Source organism: Myotis daubentonii, chromosome 16 (genome assembly GCF_963259705.1).
Source record: "Myotis daubentonii chromosome 16, mMyoDau2.1, whole genome shotgun sequence".
Taxonomy (NCBI): domain Eukaryota; kingdom Metazoa; phylum Chordata; class Mammalia; order Chiroptera; family Vespertilionidae; genus Myotis; species Myotis daubentonii.
This window is the reverse complement of record NC_081855.1, coordinates 50,528,711-50,548,090: the sequence shown is the minus strand read 5'-3', so window position 1 is coordinate 50,548,090 and position 19,380 is coordinate 50,528,711. Positions and strand designations below refer to the sequence as shown.

At 40.2% G+C, this 19,380-nt stretch overlaps 1 protein-coding gene across 1 annotated transcript in view; it reads left to right on the top strand.

Moving 5' to 3' along the window:
* Nucleotides 1-15,072, top strand: part of ABCA6 (ATP binding cassette subfamily A member 6) — a 50,130-nt gene extending 35,058 nt beyond the window's left edge. Inside the window, exons 26-39 of the mRNA XM_059671025.1 lie at nucleotides 877-996; nucleotides 2,515-2,592; nucleotides 4,091-4,182; nucleotides 4,922-5,045; nucleotides 5,890-6,007; nucleotides 7,383-7,474; nucleotides 7,852-8,021; nucleotides 8,719-8,794; nucleotides 8,872-8,966; nucleotides 10,642-10,761; nucleotides 10,950-11,090; nucleotides 12,689-12,768; nucleotides 14,551-14,606; nucleotides 14,735-15,072. Coding sequence (XP_059527008.1) covers nucleotides 877-996; nucleotides 2,515-2,592; nucleotides 4,091-4,182; nucleotides 4,922-5,045; nucleotides 5,890-6,007; nucleotides 7,383-7,474; nucleotides 7,852-8,021; nucleotides 8,719-8,794; nucleotides 8,872-8,966; nucleotides 10,642-10,761; nucleotides 10,950-11,090; nucleotides 12,689-12,768; nucleotides 14,551-14,606; nucleotides 14,735-14,836 — 1,464 coding nt within the window. The 3' untranslated portion in view covers nucleotides 14,837-15,072. The remainder of the gene's footprint in view (nucleotides 1-876; nucleotides 997-2,514; nucleotides 2,593-4,090; nucleotides 4,183-4,921; nucleotides 5,046-5,889; nucleotides 6,008-7,382; nucleotides 7,475-7,851; nucleotides 8,022-8,718; nucleotides 8,795-8,871; nucleotides 8,967-10,641; nucleotides 10,762-10,949; nucleotides 11,091-12,688; nucleotides 12,769-14,550; nucleotides 14,607-14,734) is intronic.
* The last annotated feature ends 4,308 nt before the right edge of the window (nucleotides 15,073-19,380 follow it).

The window sequence follows — 19,380 nt, the reverse complement described above, 5'->3', positions numbered from 1 at the left end:
TTGATTTTAAGTTTTGGGGGTTTTTCCCCAATTGTTTTTGATAAGGTAGATTACACATTTCCCCAAAACTTTAAATTTACTTAGTAGCAAAGATAACATTCCCTTTTATATAACAATGTCTTGTTATAATTTTGAATATGCAACCTATGTCAGTATAATTTTCTGATATAAAGACTTAGCAATCATTACACTCACCCAGAGTTTTGAATTCCAGCTTCATCCCTCACTAAATGTGTCATCTTGAGGATGTTATCTAATGTCTCTGGACCCTAGATTTCCCATATATAAAAGGGGAAGGATAAGAAGAATACACGATAGAGTCATTATGAGGATTAAAGCAAATAGTATATGCTTAGTTCTTAATGCCTGGTCATTTGTGTAATATACAATGAATTGAGTAGTTATGATTCTTACCAGTTTTATTATAATTAATACATTAATAAGACCCAGCAAAGGTTTGATAAAGTGTTTAAAACATACTTATTGGCTGATAAACTGATCCTTAAAACAAAAACAAAATATTATTTTTAATCTCCACCCCAACATTTACCAGTAATCTAAAAGAAAAATGAGTATTTTGCAATCATAATGCACAATCTCCAAAACATCATTTACTTGGAATGGTGAATTAATGGAGAAGGTATATGACAATTTGAAAATTTCAGTCTAAGTGAGAGGCAATATGGATTTTTCATAAGGTCATATATATTCTTATTAATAAAAGCATATCCTTTCCCTCTTCCTTCTGAAAGGGTTGTGTCTGCATATAGGAAAATTCTGATATGTAGGATAAGAATGTCTACATCTTAAATGTTTTCTCAAATATCAGTGGACTGAGTATGTCTGACATGTAATATATTTCAACTTGCCTTGTAGACCTCATCCAGCTTGTTAGACTTGGTTATAATAAGTGACTCCCTGTCATCTGCCTCGCTTTGGAGCATGGTGTTTATTCCCTCATTCGCCTTGAATGGATTTCTTCTTTTTATGATAGATGTAAGTTATATTATCAACTGTGTCACTGATTTTGAATATGCAACCTATTAAAATGCTTTGCCCAAATCTATAAAGATGAAAGTAGGCTACCGGTTTTCTGGGGCTAGAGGGTAGGGTGTGGAATGGGGAGAGACAGCAAATGTATATGATGGAAATGTTCTTAAATTGTGACATTGCTCTCTCAACTCAGTACATTTACTAAAAATCCTTGAATTGCACACTTAACGTGGACGGATTTTAGGGCATGAAAATGTAACCTCAATAAAGCTGTTAAAAAAGCTTTGCCATACGTACTTTGCAAAACATACACTTATTCAAAACAAACTCCAGATTGAAAAACGTTGCCTCATTCAATGGGTATTCATTATCCATTGTGAGGAATACACTCATGGGCGATATCACTCATTCATTCAAAATGTATATTAAACACTATTCTGTGTCAGGCACTGTGCTAGTCATTGGGGACATCTGATGGACAAGATAACACAGTCCTTCCTTTGACAGAGCTTAGTGGAGTCAAAGGCCAACCTCAAGGTAGTCATTGCAATGGGCTTCAAGGTTGCAAAGGAGAAGGGCAGAGCTGTAAGCACAGCCAAAGTGCTCTGGAGAGTCAGAGAATTCTTCTAAGGGGAAGCAATGTTTAAACTCGGTCCTAAAGAATATGAATTAATTAGAGGGAGAGTGGGGTGGGAGGTAATAAGCATGTTCTGTAGAGGGAAGCAAAGGCATCAAAGCAGAAAAGACGAGAAATTATCAAATAAACTAAATGAGATTCAAATGGAAAGAAATGTACAATGAGGTGAGCAGAAGAGCTCAGTCAGGAACGTAATTTCGGGGGCCCGGCCTCATCCTGAATGAAACAGCTTTGAACAAGGTAGCGAGGGCTTCCCCAGGCTTGTGTTCTTGGGAGCCTGTAAGAACACTTTTCCATTGGCTGAGCAATGCCTGGGATTCTCCATGGAAAATGTATTCCTCTGTTTAAAGCATTTTTTTTCCTGAAAGAGAAGTAGACCTGCAAAGTGAAATACATTGATATAGACGTGTGACACATTATTTAGGCGTCATGAATTACTTTTTGAATGCATTGATTGATGAGGAAAGAATAACACAATAGGACTAAATAGGAGATGGAAACAATCACCATTGGATCAGGAAGGGACCCTGAAAAGGCTGGTGATGGCTCTTTAGGACAAATATTGTTGACCCCTAGAATGTATCGGGATGAAGGCATCTCTCTCTGTTATGCTTTCAGCAAACATTAAGCCAAAATATTGAAGAAAAAAAGAGGAATTGGAGAAGACAACATAGGTTATACCTGCTCGTTGAGAGACGTTTAGAGTTGAGTAGGGGTCCCCTCACGTCTCTGCAGGGAATTGCTTATCACCCATGCATATAGGGGACTCAAACTTAAGAAAAACATTCAATATGTGAAATTCCTTATTACTTAAATGGAAACTGTAAAGCTGATGAATTTTCATTTAGCATTTTTGTGTGGGTGTGTTTGTTTTTGTTTTACAGAGAATCTACGAGCACCAAAGACAAAATGAAGACCTATTTTATGACCTGAGTGGAACTGATTTTCTAATATGCCTAATAGTAAGAAGGTTTTTACAACTCAACACTTATTTTTTTATAGTTATTGTTTACTATAACAACTAATTAATCTTGCCTAAAGTGTGCCAACTTCAAAGATGTTTTCAATTATAGTCTCAGAATAAGTAATTACATTCCAACATGATTCTAAGCCCTAGAGTTATTTTTTATATGCATGGATGGATAGTATACATCCCGAATTTAATACAAAATTAATTTTTCATGTTTATTTATCCTGTATACTGCCCCCTCCAAATTTGAGAGAGCTTGTTAAAAATACAGATGGAATATAACTGAAGTCCTTTGAATTAGAGATAAAAAAGCAAAAGTTTAATAAAAAAGAAAGGGAAATAATGATTATGTTGATGTATTTAGACCTAGACCGAAGAAAGGCACTGTCTTTGAATATAATGCACCAGTAGTTTTCTAGGCATAGAAGCAAATGTAGACGTAAGTCCCTGCCCTCATGGAGTTTATTTGTTGGTGAAAGGAGACAGATGATAAACAAAATAGATAATATATACCATGTCAGATAGGTGGTCAGGAAAGGCCTGGCTGACAGATAATCATCTGAGGAAAGCAGGGAGCAAGCTGTAGAGATAGTTCGGGGAAGAGCATTCCAGTAGAGGGGCAAGGGTCACCTGGCTAGTTTGAGGTTCAGGCAGGAGGCCAATGTGGTTGGGGCAGAGTGTCCTGAGAGGAGAGTGGTACGAGAGAAGGTCACAGAAGCCATAGCGACATGTGCAGGGGGATTGAAGAGGTTACACAGTGTTCTCGGTCACCATAGGACTTTGACTTTGTTTGAGTAACTGAGGAGTCACTGGAAGGTTTTAAGCAAAGGACATGTTTCAAAAGAGTAGCTCTGGTGGCTGTGTTGAGAATAGATGTTTGGAGCAAGGGGAGAAGAGGGAGACCAGGTAGAAAGGTATTGTAATATTTTTTTAATTGATTTGAGAGAGAGAGAGAGAAACATCCATGTGAGAGAGACACAGCAGTCGATGCCTCTGGCACATGCCCTGACCAAGGATGGAAGCCAAAACCTGGGTATATGCCCTGACCTGGAATCAAACCCGCCACCTTCTGGTGTATGGGATGACTGACACTACGTCCAACTGAGCCACACTTCCAGGGTTCCTTTTAAAAATAATAAGAAGAAGGGGAAGGGGAAGGAGAAAGAAGGAGAAGGAGAAATGATAAGGACCTGGCCCTGGGTGGGGGTAGCACAGACATGGGTGAGAAGTAGTTAGTTGGGTTCTGGATAATTTTGAAGGTAAAACAGGTAGCATTTGCTGGCAGACTGGGTGTGGGTTGTGAGAAGAAGAGTCAGCTTCCACTATGCTGGTTTGTCATTGTGTAGCTGGATTTCTTCCCGGCGTGAAGGTGATTCACATCTCTTTTACCTGAAGACCAAAGGTCACTGACTTAATTCAAATGTTTAAACCGTATTTGTGAACAAAATACCTAAATATAACTGTTTTTGTTTGTTTGTTTTTGCTCCTAGCCTTACTTTCAGGCTTTGCTGTTCGCTTTTGTTCTAAGATGCATGGAAATGAAGTGTGGGCAGACAGTAATGCGAAAGGATCCTGTTTTCAGGTGGAGGAAAGCTTCCTTTCATGCTTGATGTCGTATTTTAATATTCCTAAATAGTGGCTGCACTGTTTGTTGTCCTGTTGCTACAGGTTTATCTTTGCAATGTAGACAGCATACTGATTTTCACCAGGATCAGCCGATTGCTGGCTTACCGCCAGGAAACGGGGCTCCCAGGCAGAGTTCTGGCACTAACCAGCTGAGGGCGCTTCCAGTCCCTCCAAAATTTAATGAGTCCTCAAATATGCCATTCTGCTGTCCAAGATGGGTACACTTCCTTGAACAAAGGATATGGGATGGAACTGATTGAGCAACATAGTTCCACGTGCTTTACAAATGTGTGTGTGTGGCGGCGGGGGGCGGAGGGGTGGGTTGGGGGTGGAGAGGGAACTCCAGAAAGGGTGAACAATAAGAGATGCTAAGGCATATGTTGGGCTGATTAGATGGGCTCAGAGTAAACAGAGAAAATGTAGATGATATGATTTTTAAAGAGGCACGGGTCCTTGTCAACAAATTAGAAAGGGTCAACGATGCTAACTGAAAGAATGGGAGCCACACGGACAAAGGGTTTCTGGTTACCAGGATGGAGATTTTTGGCAAAAGCAGAGGCAGGATGCACAGGGCCATGGTCATCACCAGTTTATTGAAAGAAAGGGGCAGTGGTCATATCACCGGGGGCTGATCCGCGATCCATCTTTGACACATGGAAAAATCACAGGGCATATACATTTCCCTTTGTCCACAGAATTTCCCCCCAAAGAAGAGAGGCCCGGCCAAATCCAGAGGAACCTATCGATGAAGACGAAGATGTTCAGGCAGAAAGAACGAGAACAGCAACGGCCCTGATGCTCACTTCCAGCATAGAGGAGGTAGAAAGCCCCGGGACAGAGGGCATGTTAATGTCACGATCCAAAAACTATCCACAGTAGAGTTTGATGTGCCGGTTTTCACTTTGAAAGTTGAGTGTTGGGTGCATTTTCATGATTCTTAACCGTTCTCAGCACTCCCACTTCTTGGGGGTGTCCTGGACGCTCCAAGAAATATACAAAGCAAGTGGCTCTATTCTTCTTTTGATAAAAATGGACTTTGATCAGTTTCAGAACCAAAAACTTCACGAGTTGAGGAATTTACCTGAGTGACATTTTTTTAGAATCCTACAGAGAGATTGAAATTTTAAGCGTCATTCATTTCTTTGACCTAGATGCCATGATGTTCCCATGAGGTTAGACACTTCTGTTCTCGGAAGGCAGTGAGCCAGCTTCCATGAAATGATGCTGCTTTTCTCAGCCCATTCAGAAGCACGAAACCTTAATGAGTGCATGTTGCATTTGTTTGGGTTTTGTGTTTTGTTTTTTTTAATGTTTGTATTGGTGTCAGGAAGGGCGAGGGAGGGAGAGATAGAAACATCAGTGATGAGAGAGAATCATTGACTGGCTGCCTCCTGCATGTGCCCCAGTGGGGATGGAGCCCACAACCTGGGCATGTGCCCTGACTGGGAATCAAACCGTGACCTCCTGGTTCATAGGTCGATGCTTAACCACTGAGCCACGCCAGTCAGCCTGCATGTTGCATTTGAAACAAGCAGTAGGACCACCCTCAACTCAGCATCTGATTTGGTTCATGGCATAAGGCGCGAAGGGCTCCATTAGAGAGAACATGGGAGCATAGAGTCTCTGAAGGTTCAGAGGAAAATCACATGGTCATCTATTCCAGCAACCCGTCATCACTGCTAGCTGTCTACACAAAGAATATGCCGGCCCGAAGAAAAATTGCTTTTCAAAGAAGAAGAAGAAGGTAGTCACAAGAAATATCTCCTTCTGTGTTAAAAAAGGTTTGGAAGAACCCCCTTTTTTTTTATTCACCATCATTTTTAGAAATACCCTGTGAACATCTGTGTTGTAGACACCACTGTACCTGCTGAAGCATTCTTTCATTTAACATATATAGGGCATCCCCCAAAAATGTATAAACACTGTAACAGCGGATGGCTCAATTTTTTATATGAAATGTATTTTAATAAGCACTGCCTTCATAATTATTCAAGGTGTGTGTATACATTTTTGGGGACATGCTCTATTTTTTGAGTGTTCCAGGGACTGTTTTAGGCTCTGAAAATATAATTATGAAGGAAATTGGCAAGATCCTGTCCTCATGCATTATATATCCTAAGGGCTGGGTTTTTTCCCCCCCATTTTGTTTTTTAAAAGCCCTCTTTTTCTCTGTACTCTGTTGCTGAATTGGCAGCACCGGTACTTTCTTTGTTTTTCAACACATGTTTTGAACATATTTCGAAAAAATAACCTATTAAGAAAAATGTCAAAGGTCACATAGACAAGTTCTGTGTGGAACATGCAAATATGTGGAATGATATGTGTGGCCTTCACTTAGGGTTTGGAAGGACCTTCCTTGAACAGCCACATTTAAGCCACAACCTGGGTGATGAGAAGGTGCCAGCTGTGTAAGCACGAGGGGAGAAGGGCACCCCGGGCAGAGGAAACAGCAAGGGCAGGGGCTCAGGCGTGGGGATGCCATGGCGTGATGGAGACACACACAAAGAGGCCAGTGGCTGCATCTGCGGATGGAAGGGGTGAAATCAAAGAGGCGGGCGGGGCCAGACGAGGTGAAGCTTTGTGAGAGCTGGCACAGAATTTGGGTTTTACATCAAGTTACTGGAATACTACGGGAGGGTTTGCAGCCAGCGTTTGTCACAATCATTTGTGTTTTGAAAAACAAAAACAAACAAAAAAGCCCCCACACAATTGTTTGCTCATAAATTTGTTGTGGACAGATTAAGAGCCTTTTGTATCAGTTCCAATGAAAGATGGCTTGGACACAGGCGTTGGAATTTGGGGTGGAGAAAATGTCCCTGAATTCCCAAGTTTAGGAACCACTAACCCATCTACTCAGCACATCAGCCACCTGTTCTAGGAAACAGTCTGGGCACATTTTTCATTAAAAAAGTTTTTAAAAAAAGAACAGTGGTATTGACATCAAATTCATAAGCTTTTCGTGAATACATTACATAATCATCTGAGTTGAAGAGCGTGTTTTGGTGACATGAATTACATATATGTTATAAATTTCAAAATGCCACTGAGGGGTTATTAAAGAAGGTTATTGGAAAAACAGTTTTATGTTTATTTTCTGATTACTTCTGATTTATGTTCTGATTATTTCACTTCCAATAATCAATGATTCTCTTTCAGGTGAAGTACTGGGATTGCTGGGACCCAGTGGTGCTGGTAAAAGTTCATCTCTGAGAATGATATCTGGGGTCACAAAGCCAACGGCTGGAGAGGTAGTAAAAAAATGAAGAAACAGTATCCCTTCCAAGAATAGAAATCTCACAATAAATATAGACCATAGCTTTATATGACTATGCTTTGAGTCATTAAAAAAGTTTTTAATCATAAATCTAGAAAGTGATTTCTAGAAATATTTCTTTGATGCTCAAAAAAATGTTTTTAATCATAAATCTAGAAAGTGATTTCTAGAAATATTTCTTTGATGCTCAAAAAAATGTTTTTAATCATAAATCTAGAAAGTTATTTCTAGAAATATTTCTTTGATGCTCAAAAAAATGTAGACATTTATTAGCTACATGTCAGTTTCTTGAGTGATTATATGATTGGAGAAAAGGCTGCATGTATTTCTAAAACCAGTTTACTTTCATAGGTGGAACTGAAAGGATGGAATTCAATTTGGGGAGATGGCTCGGTCAAGTTCCTGGGGTACTGCCCTCAGGAGAATGCGCTGTGGCCCAACCTGACGGTGAGGGTGCACCTGGACCTGTTCGCTGCAGTGAAAGGGCTGAGGAAAGCAGACGCCGCAGTCGCCATCACACGGTACAGTCATGCGATCCCCTTGTGTCAGGAGACAGGGAGGCTGTCCATTGATGATGAATCCACTAATGAAGAGTGGAGAGTAGAAAAGACATCTCCCCTTCTTAGAGGGTGTCAGTGGTAGAGCAGGGATGTCAGACAAGGGCTGTGTTTTTATTTTTTCTGGTTTTGTTTTTTTTAAAGTACTCTTTTACTCTGTTCCTCTGATGCTGAATTGGCAGCACCAGTACTTTCTTTTTTTTTTTTTCAAGATACGCTTTTATTTATTTAGAGAGAGAGGAAGGGAGAGGGTGAGGGAGATAGAAACATCAATGATGAGAGAGAATCATCCATCAGCTGCCTCCTGCATGCCCCATGCTGGGGATCGAGCCCACAACCCCCAGCATGTGCCCTGACCAGGAATGGAACCATGACCTCCTGGTTCATAGGCCGACGCTCAACCACTGAGCCATACCAGCCAGGCAACAAAGGCTGTTTTTGACAAGTGAATGAATGATCATCCATTTCCGTTCCTAACAGAATTCTAGCTACTCTTAAAACCTGTTTACGAGATGAAAAACCTTTCCCATTCTGAAATAAACTCTCCTTTCCCTTGGTCACTAGAGTTAGAGTGTTGAGAATAGTAGCACCCAGCTTCCCCCGAAGGCTGTTCCTCTTCGTGTGATGACCTTTTCCCCATTCTCTTCCTGTTTCCCCTCAGATTGGTGGATGCCTTCAAACTGCATCAAGAGCTGAATGTCCCGGTGCAGAAATTAACGCCAGGGGCCACCAGAAAGGTATGTGTGGTGTGTGCTGCTATCCTGAGGGCGGATGTGGTGCTGGTAGCAGATAGAGGTGTTTCTCTGCATTTCAGTTGTGTTTCATGCTGAGCATCTTGGGAAATTCGCCCATCCTGATCCTGGATGAACCATCTACAGGCGTGGATCCTACAGGACAGCAGCAGATGTGGTGAGAACTGTCCCCCTCAGAGCCAGCAGTAGAAACCTCATGTATACGTTGCATTCTTAAACTGGTCGTAGAAAAGCAAATCCACGGGTTCCCAGTTCAGTGAAGATACTCCATATTATTAAGAAAAAAAATATTGAACAAATAGATTTGCTAATGCAGCATATTCATGTGGTATTCACATTTTTTTATTTTTTATTTTTGTTTAAAGTATTACACATAGTAGAACATATGTGTCCTTTTTCCCCTATTGACCCCCCCCCCGCCTTCCCCACCGCCTCTTCCAGCACATGCCCTCACCCCCCTAGTGTCTGTGTCCATTGGTTATGCTTATATGCATGCATACAAGTCATTTGGTTGATCTCTTACCCCTCTGCCCAACCCTTCTAGATTCGCTAATGTAGCGTATTCATGTGGTATTCTCATTTTTTAAGAACAGCAAAAACAAAAGCACCCTTAAGGACTTGGTTGGAGTTTTAGGTATTGCAATTTGGAGTGTATTTTGATTTGTCTTTTACTTATTGAGATGTCTATAACTATTTCCTTAGAAACTATTAAGTTAGTGACATAATTTCCCCCATTTCCTCCCCCTACCCTGTTACCTAATCTGTCAAGTTTGTTTATATAACTTTTCTTAGTTTTTAAATTCTTTTTAGTTTCCTATCTGAGACTTTCGATTTGGACTAATAAAATTTTCCAATTCATTCCTAACCGGTTTGGCTCACTGGATAGAGTGTCGGCCTGTGGACTCAAGGGTCCCAGGTTCGATTCCGGTCAAGGGCATGTATCTTGGTTGCAGGCACATCCCCAGTGGGGAGTGTGCAGGAGGCAGCTGATCGATGTTTCTTTCTCATCGATGTTTCTAAATCTCTATCCTTCTCCCTTCCTCTCTGTAAAAAATCAATAAAATATATATTTAAAAAAATTTTCCAATTCAGTTTCATATTTGTGACTGTCCAATCTCTAAAAAGAACTTTATTATGGACATGTTATACAAATGTAAAGAGAATCATTTATGAACACATTTTACCCACCACCCAGTTTCAACAGTTATCCACACAAGGTCAATATTTCTCCATCTATACCTCCACCCACTTCATTTCCCCACTCCCCAGTTATTTTGAAGCAAATGTTAGGCAGCAGGTCCTTTATTGATAAATATTTCAGTTAGCTTCTACAAAAGATACAGAGGTTTTCTTCTTAATATAGTTTTATTGATTATAGAGAGGAAGGGAGATGAGGAGAGAGAAAGACATCAATGATGAGAGAGAATCATTGATCAGTTGCCTTCTGCATTCCCCCAACTGGGGATCGAGCCCACAACCCAGACATGTTCCCTGACTGGGAATTGAACTGTGACCTCCTGGTTCATAAGTCAATGCTCAACCACTGAGCCATGCCAGCTAGGCTGGAATTTTTCTTTAACTTAACCAGAATCACTCCTAAATGGTAATAAATAATTTAATAACAGAAATATTTTAAAATCTTCTTTATGCTATAAAAACCTAATCAGTAGTCACATTTCTCTAAATTAGGATCTAAATATGATTCATAAACTGTATTTTGCCTCTAAAATTTCCCCTTTATCTCATTCCGCTCCCAACCCCCCCAACCCTCACCCCCCCCCCCCATCTCATGCTCTTTTTTTAATGGTGTTGATTTTAATGGTTTACTTCAGGCACATGATTCAGTCAACCATTAAAAACACAGAGAAGGCGGCCCTCCTGACCACCCAAAACCTGGTGGAGGCCGAGACTCTTTGTGACCGCATCGCCATCATGGTGTCTGGAAGGCTGAGGTGGGTGTCTTTCCATAGCCTTCACTTGACCCCCCCCCAAAATGAGATTCCCTATGAAAAGGAGACAATCACCAGATGGAATTCTTCTTTTCAGCTCCCTCAGTGATGCCCTTTCCCTTATATTTGAAATAATGTAAAAAATTTCAGAGCCAATATTCATTCCAACATGTTTTCCTTCTTGTCCGTAGATGCATTGGCTCCATCCAACACCTGAAAAGCAAACTTGGCAAGGATTACATTCTAGAACTAAAAGTACAGGAAGCTTCTCAAGTGACTTTGGTCCACACTGAGATTCTGAAGCTTTTCCCACAGGCTGCGCTGCAGGAAAGGTGAATGGAGCTTCTGATTATGGAGAAACCTGTTGTCTTTACCCATTCGATGGTTCCTCTTCTGCTCTGAGAGAATGTCAGGGTGACTTCATAATGAACGTTGGGGCCTCAAAAATGGACTTGTTGAGTCGTACAGATTATGAGATTTGGGAGCTGCCCAGGTAGCTATATCCCCCAGGGAAGCTTGGGGACAGCCTTCATGGGTCTCCGCTGCCATCCATGGCTGATCCCCAGCTCTGGCAGAAGACTTGGAAAAATTGGGGGGATTTCTGATTATTAAAACCCACACAGGGCCACAGTCAGGCCCATGGCATCCTCCTTGGTCCTCCCTGTAAATATTCAAAAGATGTTAATATTTATAATTTAAAAGATGTAACTGTTTAGGGTAAGTTCCCTTCATAGGGACAAATAGCAACTGAGATAATCAAAGAGTTGTCCATTGATGAAGTTTTCATGACACAAAATGGAAAATAGGTGTGTGTGTGTGTGTGCGTGTGTGTGTTATTGGTGGGGAGGGTGGCAAGGAGCTGGAGCAGGAACTGAATTTGAAATTTTTTGGAGAGATAATCACCCCAGAGAAGCAGAACATAACTGCTATTTCCATTTTAGCACAGTATAAATATAATGGCACTATCTGAGGTCTATGGCAGGGCATATAATAGTCCTATTCCTAGACCTTTGGTGTCACAAACCTGAGAAGAAGTTCTGATGTAGATGGAAAGATCACGAAGGGTAAGGCTGGAAGGGCAGCATCTGGGATGAAGGGGGCCAGTCCTGGAAGTCTGGGCAGCTTTGGAGCTACCTGGGAGCACCAGACTTCTGTTTAAGAAGGAGCTGAGAATGGGGCATGAGGTCACACAGCCAGAAGTAGCATGTGGAAGCAAGATGCCAAACATCAGTCCTGGCTCTTCTTTCCTCAGAGGTCAGGGACGTTTTTTAGTTAAAACCTTTTGAACCCCACCCACTATTATGTCCCTCTTTCCCAAACTCCTATCTCTCTCAGCTTTCTGGTGACAAGGATGGAATATTGAGTGAGATTAATTCTAGCCTAATTTGAATTTACCAAAGGGATTAGTTCAGAATAGCTATGTTCAAAAAGAAAAAGGTTTGTGTGAACTGAGAGTAAGTATAATTATGCCGGATTCTTTCTAGGAGAATTATCTCCTACAGCCAACTACCAAAGTCATTTTAAGAAATGTCCATTGGTAAATTAGATTATTTACTTCATATGTGAACTACATTAATTTGCATTATTACTTTTTGAATCTTTACCTAAGGATATGTTTATTGATTTTTAGAGAGAAAAAGGGAGAGGGGGAGAGAGAGAAACATCAGTGTGAGAGAGAAACATCCATTGGTTACCTTCTGGAAGTGCCCCAACCAGGGATTGAACCCCCAGCCTAGATAATGTGAACTGACTGGGAATTGAACCCGAAACCTTTTGGTGCACAGGATGACACTCTAACTTACTGAGCCAGCTGGCCAGGTCTGATTTGCATTGTTTTTATTTCAAAAAGGAAATTGCTGATAATATTTATTTTGATGGTCTTTTTTCTCCTTGAAACTCAAGGTGAAATATGACATTTTCCTATTTCCAGGTATTCCACCTTCTTGGCCTATAAACTGCCCGTGGCAGATGTTCACCCTCTATCTCAGGCCTTTTACAAATTAGAGGCAGGTAAGAGTGACCATCTTTACAAGAAAACTTTTGAAGAATTAATTCAGGCTTGGATAGTAATTTAATAGGAGAGAATTGTGTAATACATTTTAAAAAATAGATCCTGTAGGATACGTATGATCTTAAGAATCCTAAAGGTACATAATGGTCAGGATTTAACCCCAGTTTTGGTTCACCCAAGCCTCTGGAAAGAGGTTAATTTCCAGTGCAGATGGAAACTGCAGAAAACACACAATTGTGCTTGGTTGGTTTTAATGTGAATTCATAACATTAAACTCAGGAAGCCCTTTAGTCCAGTCTGCTTTGCTTACATGTACACAATCCATTCATACCAAGTGTCCTGAATTCTTACTTCATTTCCCCTCCCCTTGCATATCTGTCTCCTTCCTGCTCTTCTCCCACAGTTGATTCCTTGCTTTATATTTCACTCATAAAATGAAGGCAGCAGGAAACTTCCCTGTGTCTGTGCTGTGTGTTCTGCCTTAAAGATGCATGAACAGCCTGTGTCTCCAGCTAAGGCTGCGCCCTGCATTGTGCATGACTCCTCTCGCCACTTGAAATCGTCCCTTTTCTGTCTTTGTCATCATTTTTCCACTTTTCACTGGGTTGTTCTCCAAAACAAACCATCATGGTGGAATTTCCGAGCACAGCATGGTAACAAAGAGCTCCAACTCCAGCACCAGGCTCTCCGGGTTCCCATCCCAGCACTGCTGCTTAGGAGCTAGGAGACACTGGACAAAGGTGCTTAATCCCCGTGCACCTGGATGGCTCATCTCTAAAATGCGGGATAGCGTCAGTGCCACATGGCAGGGTTGTTGGGAGGATTAAATGAGCTCATTTAGGAAGAGCCTAGAACAGTGCCTGACATAATATAAACCTCTGGTTTGCTCCTCCCACTCTAGACACCCTGACTTCCTGCCTTGGGGTTGTGCACTTGCTAATCCTTCTTTCTGGAATTCTACTTCCTAAATTTCCAAGCTGCTTCCTCACTTCTTTCAGGTTCCTGCTCAGTTATGATCTTGTTATTGTGGCCCTTCCTAGCTAGGTATAACAAGAGTGCCCTCCACTTCCTATTTCTTGCACTTGATTTGTTTTTTCTCAATAGTAGCTACCATTTACTTTATTATACTTATGTAAATTAATATGTTTATTATATATTGCTTACTTACCTAATGCCCATATTCCTCCCAATAGAATGCATACTACACAAAGGCAGGGGTTTTTGTTTTACCTATTTCATTTACAGTTCTATCCCTGCCACCTAAGGGTGGCTCCCACTCATGGAAGGTTCTCAATGTATAAATGGCGAACTGTGAACACATGAATATATAAATTGGTGACCACTCTCACGCAGATTTCCTGGTGGGGATGCCCAGCGGAGAGCTGGTGCAACATATGAACTGGCTGAAGCACACAGTTCCACCGAAGTAGTGGGTCCTCTTAAAGGGAATGGAATGGGATTGAAATCTTCCCACGTGTAAGAGTCTATCAGTCAGTTATGAAGTCCCTCCAGGAACCTATGCATCTCCCAGGACACATCAACTAAGTAATAAAACACCAGTGTGTGACCAATGTGTAATATGAGAAAATTCTAATATCAAGATTTATTCAATGTGTATTTATATTCTGACTTTTCATTATTTCTTTATCTCACCAAGCATTTGTTTGTTCAGCTCTGTAGTCCATTTATATGAATGGTTTGCATTTTTATTTCATATGATTTAAAAAAATTATTGGTAATAAATTATAAGCATCTACTACTAGTCTTTTTCCCCCCCCCAGTGAAACATAATTTTAACCTGGAGGAATACAGCCTGTCTCAGTGCACGTTGGAAGAGGTGAGCCAACTTTGACGATTTTGCGTGGTCTTTGTAAATTGCACGTGACAGTAACACACATTGTTCCTGTCTGTAAGACAGTCAACGACTCAATAATTCTTTTTTCTTCTTGTTTGTTTCTTATTTAGGTATTGGTAGAGCTTTCTAAGGAGCAGACGGGGGGAAATTTTGACGAAGAGATTGATACAACCATGAGATGGAAACTCCTCTCTCATTCAGACGACCCATGAAACCCAGTCATTCCTTGCCGATGTCCTATAAGCTTATGTTATATGTAATAATTTGCATTTTATATAATTTTTAAAAATTGTCAACATCGATATTAGGTACATTTTGTATATTTGGTTAATGAATGAATACATTGTAAAATTATTCTTCCCCTCAAATTTAGAGACAATAGAAGGTGTTAATGAAGTTATCTGAAGAACCAGGCACTAGGTTTTAAATAAATAAAACTACAAACTTGAATTTTTTGAAGCGTGACTTTTTTGAAATATGACATTCACTAAAAAATTATCTTGCTGAACTATGTGAGGAATGTAATCCACAGCTAGAGGCGCCGTGATTGCTGCACACCAGGTGATGATACATCCGGGTTCTGAGTTTGCTTTAATACCCACGGACGACCCAAGAACCTTCCTCTGAAACCTTTTCAGAAATTGTTTGAAATCCACAGGGTTAGGAGCCCCTTAGCTCACAAAGGAACAAGCACCTGCATTGGAAGCAGTTCAAACAAACCTTTTGAAAACAATGGGAAGCACCGCAGCATTTGTTCAGATTTTGAAATTGTTGAGTGTGTTATGATTCTGTGAGTGCTGATTTCCCTCTTCACCTCATCAGCAGTTTTTTCTGTATTTACTGTTATTTTAAAATGATTTTTATCCTATATAAGTGTATGTACATCACACACACACACACACACACACACACACACACACGCACACATCTGTTGTACTCCCAATTAAAAAATTGTGTCAGCTTTACATATTCTATTTTCACCCTTAAGCAATAGCAATTTTATTTTGAATATTACCAGATAAATTTTTGAACACCAAGCAGTATTCTTGCTGCTTTTTTTGGTAATCTATAATAATAAAAGCATAATATGCTAATTAGACCAGACATCTTTCTGGACGACCTTTCAGACGAAGCCAGGGCTACGAGGGCAGCCCGGGTCCCAGGTGCCTGTGGCAGCCGGAGTGAAGGCTAGGTTCTGGGTGCCAGAGGGAAGCTGGTGCTGACAGGGGAAGGAAGGCCTACTCTTGCACGAATTTCGTGCATCAGGCCTCTAGTATGTTATATAACTTTCAAAAAATTATGTCCACTGAAGAAAATTTGTATAATGGGGTAAAGTATAGAAATTGAATAAGAAAATCACTACAATTTCTCCATACCAAAAAAAAACAACAACAAAACACTCAGCTCTTTTCTTCTTTAATCTATATATACTTGAAATCATTATAGTACATATAGTTTCCTAATTAGGAATATATGCATATTTGCTGACATAACATGCAAGCTGTTTTAATTTACTTTTTATAGTGAGGTTGAAGCTTCACATGTTTGCATTTTATTTTGTGTTAATTATTTGTATTCTTTATTTATTTTTGTGCTTTAATCTTTTTCTTATACATTTTATAAGCTATTAAGAGAAATACTTTATCTGTATATTTTACATATCTCATAATTATATTGGAGCCTTATATTTCCAAATATATTATAAATGATCTATAGTTTATTTAGGAGCCTTAAATGAAAGTAAATTATAGTGAGAATGTAATTTAAGTAAATTATTCCTAAAATTCAAGGAATAAATTCTCCTGTCTTGCTCAAATATATAACATCACAACACATAACAACCATTTTACATAACAATATAATGAAATCTTTGCTAGTATGCTTTATAAGTTATAACTTTATTAACTGTTATAGAAATATGTTTACAAGGTACTAAATAACCAATGCCAGATATATTATGACTGTTTTAAACTATTAAACTGGGCATAGTTTGCCAAAACTATCATAATATGGTTGTTTTTGAGGCTATTAATTAACTTGGGTTTTTATTAGGATTATGTCCTAAGCGCAGATGAATAGATACAAAAAGAGGAGGTCAGAGTAAAACGAAAGAAGAAAAAGAAAAAAGAGAGTGATACACCTTTAACTCTGCCATAGACAGATCCTGTGCTGGTTTTGTTCTCTCTCTTCTTTATCGCCATCTAGACAAGGCTGACCACTGTGGGCTGCATCACCAGTCCCCTGCTTTTCATGGTCCTCCATTAATACCGTTTTCTTCAATGTCATTTTTGTTATAAAGTTGATGTTAGTGTGAGCCATTCGTTCAGAGGAGAATGTCACAAATTTTCCTTTTGTTTTAAGCAGAACCGCCTTCCTAGGTAGGGCTGTCAGCAGGAGTTGAGAGTCCTCATGTGTCCAGGCAGACTTTCCCGACGGGCTATCTCAGGACTCCGAACACTGTCCTCAGTTGCCAGACACATCTGTTGGTCTGTTCTTGGAATTGGCTTCCTACTTCACAGAAAAATGTCTCAACTCTCAGGGGTGAAATGCATTTTTTAAAAGTATAATTATTAATTGGTTTATTTTATGATAGTGGGAAAGCCACTCTTGGTGTAGCATAGATGTTAACGTCCCATAAATCTTTATATTTATGGAAAGCTCTGCTATTCTTTTTTCCAATTACAGTTTACATCCAATATCATTTTGTATTGGTTTCAAGTGTGCAACACGGTGGTTAGACAATCCTATACTTTACAAAGTGTTCCCCTTGATATTTCCAGTATCCACCTGACACCACACACAGTTATTATAATATTATTGACTGTATTGCCTGTGCTGTACTTCACAGCCCTGTGTTTTTTGTAACTACCAATGCTGCAGACCAATATCAACAGTAATTGATATAAATGTGAGAAGCCTGGCAGAAGGCTGACCAGGACTCCTTTTGATATTCACAAGATGAATATCTACATTTTATTACTTGCTGCTGACTCAATGGCTTAAAGCAAACTCCCCCAAGACCTGACAATCTTACTGTTTGCTAAACATTACCATTGAATGTCTGTTTGCATTCCTAAAGGCAATTGTGTATTCTAGCTAATAAAAACAGCTGGGAAGGAGCAACAGAGAGAGCTTGACCTTCATGGTTAGGCTGTCCTCTGATTCCCCCGGTAATTATAAAAATTAATATTCCATCTTGTGTGTATCATTTGCGCGTTAGCCCTCCCTCCAAGTCTTTGAACCCGCGAAAGCCACGCTGGCCGTGGACTCTCGCATACCAATCTGTACTTCTCAATCCCTCCACCTCGTTCACCCAGTCCTCCAAGCCCCCTCCTCTCTGGCAGCCATCAGTCTGCTCTCTGTGTCTATAAGTGTTTCAGTTTTGTTCGCTTATTTTGTTCTTTAGATTCCACATAAAAGTGAAATCATATGGTATTTGTCTTCCTCTGACATTTCACTGAGCATAATACTCAGGGGTGAAATCTTCACTTTGTCATATTTAAAAATTCTCTCAGTTCTCCCTTTCACCTCCCTTTTTTCTTCTGACGAAGAACCTCTCCTTCTCCTTTTTCAGGCTGACCTCTCGTATTGGTTCTGATCCACTCTCTTCTTACCACCAACCCCCCCCCCCGCCCCCGCCAAAAAAAAAGTAATGTTCCATCTGTTACTTAATTTCTCTTGGGTTTTTATTTTTCTGTTGTTGTTGCTATTTCCCTTTTCCTTTTTCTTCTAAAAAATATATTTTTTTTAAAAAAAATCTACCATTGATCAGAACAACTCTTTTGGCTACTACCCAACCAAGACCTTTCTTTCAAAACCAGGCTTCCAAAAACAGTAAATGATGGTGGGGGTTTTCTTTTTGTTTTGTTTATGTTTTTTTCTGTTTTGTTTTTGGTTTATTTTGCTTCCCTGTCTCACATTCAACATTTAAAAATCAAAATATAGGAATTGCGCAACTTTTATGTCCCAGACTCTGTGACGCTATAACAATGAAGATTCTGTAGCGGCCCCTCAGCAGTTTCCAGTCCATAGTTGGGGAGAGATGATCATTAGTTAAAATGGGGTGAGGTACATACTACAACGGCAGTGACCTTGGTTGTGCTACAGGAGACCCTGGAAGGCATCCAACCCACGAGGAAGGCAGGCCTGGAAGGCTCATTGGGGAGACGCGGTCATAGCCAAGACCTGCAGGACAAGTACAAGTTAGGCAGATAGAGTCATGAGAAGGCCAGTGGAGAGGAGGGGTTCATTTCAGGAGAGCAAATAGAGGTAAATGAGAGGTGCATTCATTTAAAATGAGTGATCATGCCCGGCTGGTGTGGCTCAGGGATTGAGCTGGTGACCTATGAACCAGGAAGTCACGGTTCAATTCCCAGTCAGGGCACAATCCCTAGTGTGGGGTGTGCAGGAGGCAGCCAATCAATGAGTCTCTCTCATCATTGATGTTTCTATCTCTCCCTTCCCCTCTGAAATCAATAAAAATATATTTAATAATAAAAATATATATATATGTCTAAGTGCAGCTGGAGTTGGAGGAAAGGCTCAGGCAAGGGACGTCTGGAGAGAGAAGCAGGGATCAGATGGTCAAAAGTCTTGTATTTTTCTGCAGAGAAACCAGAAAACTGTGGAGGTAGCTATGAGAGAGACATCATCAACATTACATGTTAGAAAGATTGTTTCCATATGGTGTGAACATGGACGGCTTTCCAGTTTTAAGATGGTACATAGGCAAGAGATAACACAAGGACTATAGATG